Here is a 2094-nt window from a genome sequence, read left to right on the forward strand (position 1 = left end):
CCGACTGAACATTCTATCACAAATATCACACTTATAGGGCTTCACACCTGCATGTAGCAACATGTGCTGTTTTAAATGTGCAGGACGTTTATATAATTTATTGCACAGCTCACATTCGAACGGTCGTTCTTCGTTGTGGGTCACAAAGTGTTTATGGAGGTCACTGGAATTATTAAATGTCTTATCACACTTGTCACATTCATACAATCTCAATCCTGTATGGGTATTTATGTGATTTGATAAACTGCCTGATTGTGTGAATGTTTTAGGACAGAAATCACATTTAAACTTCCGTTCACCTGTATGAGTTGCTAAATGCTGTTGTAAATGACCTACCCGAATAAAAGCTTTGTTACATATCTCACATTTATATTTGCGTGCTCCTTTGTGGAATACTTTTTGGTGTCTTAAAGCTGTTGTATGAGGAAATGCTTGGTTGCATATATCGCACACATATGGTTTGGTGCCTGAATGGAATTTTAAGTGAGCCGATAGGGCTTTGGAGCGTTTGAAAGTATTATTACAAGTTATGCAAGTGTAAGGTCTGTCGTTACTGTGAGAGACCATGTGTTTTTTTAAATCGCAGGCTTTAGGGAAGGATTTGTCACAAATTTGGCATTTGCGTGTTTTTTGTTTCTTGGCAGGTACACGGATTATTTCTGTTACTATTTCTTGCTCTACTTTTATGTCAGACTTTTCAAATCTTTTCTAAACAACCTTCGTCGTCGTCTGAATATATTTGACTATTGACAAGACTACTGTTTTCATTTTGCTTATCCGAATTTATATCATCCAATGGTTCTATTTTAATTGATTGATTATTTGTAGTTGAGACATAATAATATTCTAATTTTTTCACATTTAAATTATTAGCTTCGAGTTAAACTTAAAATTAACAAATCAGTTGACATGATGAACTATTTATATTGGCTGTCAAAACTGTCAAACATGGCGGCAATGGCGGCCTGTTGCAACATTGATAAATGATAATTTTAAAAATATTTTTAGCCCAAAGGAGAAGTTTATGTTTTCACAAAAATCCGATTCGCTATTTTTATGTTATGTTTTCTCGACGTTTCAAACCGTTCTGAATCGAATGAGACCAATTTGGAAAAAGTATGTGTGTGTGGGTAACAGATTTTTTGCCGCAAATCATCGCTCTCTCCAAACCGGCTGGAACGATTTCAAAAATTTAAAAGCCATCCCATGTATCTCGATGAGGACTAGCGTTTTGCAGTTTTGCGCTAGGATCGCCGCACGTTTCTTTGTAAATCTCAGAAAAGTGAAAAATCTTTCGTCCACGTTTTAGCCCGCAATCTGAATCGATTTGAAAATTCAAAAACCGTTTCGAAAGATGTTTGTTGGGAATCGTGCTGATTAGTTTTTGGTAAAAACCGGCCGGGCCGTCTTGTCATAAAATGTTAAAAAAAATTCGATTTTTTTTTTTCTTTTTTGACGGTAGATACCATAGTCTTAAAGATCATACTAAAATATTACGGCCCCTACAAAAACTCGTTTAACTTTAAAAATTCGTCAAAGTTTGAGAAAATGAATAGTTTTTTTTTACCTTTGTTAAAATTAAAATTAGATGCTTTACTTTACTATAACGATAGAGTACTTGGTCTTAATGAACATATTAAACCATTAAAATTCTACGGAAACTGGTTTAATTATAAAAATTATTGATTTTTGAAAATTTGCTTTTAGAAAATACTCCGAGTTAACGTATTCGTTCGTTTTCAATTATGTGTAATAAATACACTCGGAATACTTTTAATCATTCATAATTTTTTTTTTTTTTTATTAAGTCGATTATTTACACATATCGGGAAGTTCATGTAACTTGCGTCAAGGCAAAATACCAATACCAACTAGTTAAATATATTATTGAGTATTGAGTATTATTGAGTTTGTTTGATATAAACTGTTAAGTGTTGCTTTGATATATGCATATTTTATTTCAAAGAGTATTGTAATATAAAATTTTAAATTATTCCAACTAATTTTGAATAATGGCGTTTGTTAGGTGTGGATGTACCTTTATATTTTTGTTATGTTGGTACATGGGCGTCATTTTTGACAGCTTTTACAAGC

At 32.7% G+C, this 2094-nt stretch overlaps 1 protein-coding gene across 1 annotated transcript; it reads right to left on the bottom strand.

Annotated features, from left to right (window-relative positions):
- Positions 1–3: 3 nt before the first annotated feature.
- Positions 4–682, bottom strand: LOC113374315 (zinc finger protein 98-like; the record flags this gene model as incomplete). Its single annotated transcript, XM_026614429.1, has 1 exon — positions 4–682. A coding segment is annotated over exon 1 (564 nt), but the record flags the coding sequence as incomplete, so codon positions are not given.
- Positions 683–2094: the final 1412 nt, after the last annotated feature.

Source organism: Ctenocephalides felis, unplaced genomic scaffold, assembly GCF_003426905.1.
Source record: "Ctenocephalides felis isolate EL2017-DRISC unplaced genomic scaffold, ASM342690v1 CF-g0.4_SCAFFOLD_01702, whole genome shotgun sequence".
Taxonomy (NCBI): Eukaryota; Metazoa; Arthropoda; class Insecta; order Siphonaptera; family Pulicidae; genus Ctenocephalides; species Ctenocephalides felis.